Consider the following 1,759-nt stretch of genomic DNA (forward strand, 5'->3'; position numbering starts at 1 on the left):
CTCACTTTGTAGACCAGGCTGGCCTCGAACTCAGAAATCCGCCTGCCTCCGCCTCCCGAGTGCTGGGATTAAAGGTGTGTGCCACCACGCCCGGTGGGTGGAGGCGTTTTCTTAACTGAGGTTCCTTCTTCCCAGTTACCTGGGGTTTTCAGTGGGCACTGCTTTGTGCTCAGACCAGGGATGATGGAAGGTTACAGAATGAATACCCACGACCGCCTCCCCTCCCCCCCCCCTCCCAAAGAGAAGCCACACGCTACAGTAAGCAGTGGCTAGGGTAGAGAGAGGTCCCAAGGAATGCCAAGAGCCCTAGGCAGCTTATGGAACCTACAGGGACTGGGAGAAAGTGCACCGTTGCAGGGATCTCACAGCAGGAGCCCCTCAGGGTAGACACCACTGTGTTGTTGTTGAGAGTGGAACCAAGAGCCTTGTGCATACTAGGAAAATATTTTGCTCACCCCAGACCCTTCGGGTAAGTTTTTTAACAGGTGTGATTGGCCAGAGCTCCGGGCCCTGGACCGTTAGGGTCCCCCAGGCTGCTCTCTGAAAGGATTTGGTTTCTTCCACCCAATGCAGGAATTCACCGTCCCCCAGCTCTGTGGCCAGCAGTGACTCAGGAAGTACAGACGAAATCCAGGAAGACCTGGAGCGGGAGGCGGATGTGGAGCCCATGGTCAGCTGATGACGGAGGCCCGACGCTCCTGGTGATCTTGGTGATGGGGTCCAGCCTCCTCTTCCCACTGAGCCGTGTGGGCTCCACTCCTCGACACAGACTTCTGCCCTCCCTTCTCCGGAGGCCCAGCGGGACCGCTGCTTCCTTCCTTCCTCCACCACCGACCCATGGAATGGTGCTGTCGATTTTTCTATTGTCCCCACACACACCACAAACGCAGACTTTTGTGCGTCGATGCAGTGCAACTGTGCCTTCTCCCTTAAGCTGAGCCACTTTGAGCTCCAAAGAATTCTTCCTAGCAGGTGTTTTTTTAAATATAAAACTCTGAGGTGAGGGTGGGGCCTGGAGGCGTGGTAGCTTTTGGTTTTCTCCCTCCCACCTGCTCCTCTGATTGGACATGAGCTTTGCTCCCTCCCTCTGTCCCAAGATGACTTGCGGTGGTCTGCCTTCCCAAGAAAGGAGACTATGTTACCTCCAGAGCTGGGCGAGGAGGGGTCCTCTATACTTTCTCACCCAGGGATAGAGAGAGTGGTGGACGGAAGTGGAGGGAGGGAAGACCAATTTTTTTTCTTCTTTTGGATCTAGTGGCGACATGTCGGGGAAAGGCACTGTGGGGGAAGGAAGAACCTCACTGTGTTTAAACTATGCAAAAAAACAAAAACAAAAAAACAAACAAACAAAAAAACCTAAAAGCAGCTTGCCTTATATCATTGGGGAAGGCAGGTCCTCTCTCAGACTTCTGGGAACTGGGAGAGAGGCCAAGGTTGGCATGAGGCCCTCATAGCCTCTGAGGATCGGAGGTGGATTTGGGGGTGATCCCAGTCAGATTGCTGGTAAGGCCTGCCTGCATTCTGCAAGCCGGCCCACTGGACTGATGGCTTTCTTGGGGACCTCTGTGGGGTGGGGTGGGGTGGGTGGTGGTCTTTTATTTTCCTGATGACTTGATGTTCATTCCCGCCTCTCCAATCACCTGCCAGGTTCCATGGTTGTAATTTCTCTGTGAGAAAGTATGAACGGGCCAGGCTTGCTACCTACTCTGTCCTCCACAGTACCGTCTTGGTCCTCCATTGTCCCTCTGGCTGGGGGGAA

General features: G+C 54.2%; 1 protein-coding gene across 1 annotated transcript in view; it reads left to right on the forward strand.

The window, feature by feature from the left end:
* The window catches only part of Iffo2 (intermediate filament family orphan 2), a 46,678-nt gene that overhangs the window by 42,027 nt on the left and 2,892 nt on the right, over positions 1–1,759 (forward strand). The window contains exon 9 of the mRNA XM_021161151.1: positions 574–1,759. This exon is cut by the window's right edge and continues 2,892 nt beyond it. Coding sequence (XP_021016810.1) covers positions 574–679 — 106 coding nt within the window. The 3' untranslated portion in view covers positions 680–1,759. The remainder of the gene's footprint in view (positions 1–573) is intronic.

This window comes from Mus caroli, chromosome 4 (genome assembly GCF_900094665.2).
Source record: "Mus caroli chromosome 4, CAROLI_EIJ_v1.1, whole genome shotgun sequence".
NCBI lineage: Eukaryota > Metazoa > Chordata > Mammalia > Rodentia > Muridae > Mus > Mus caroli.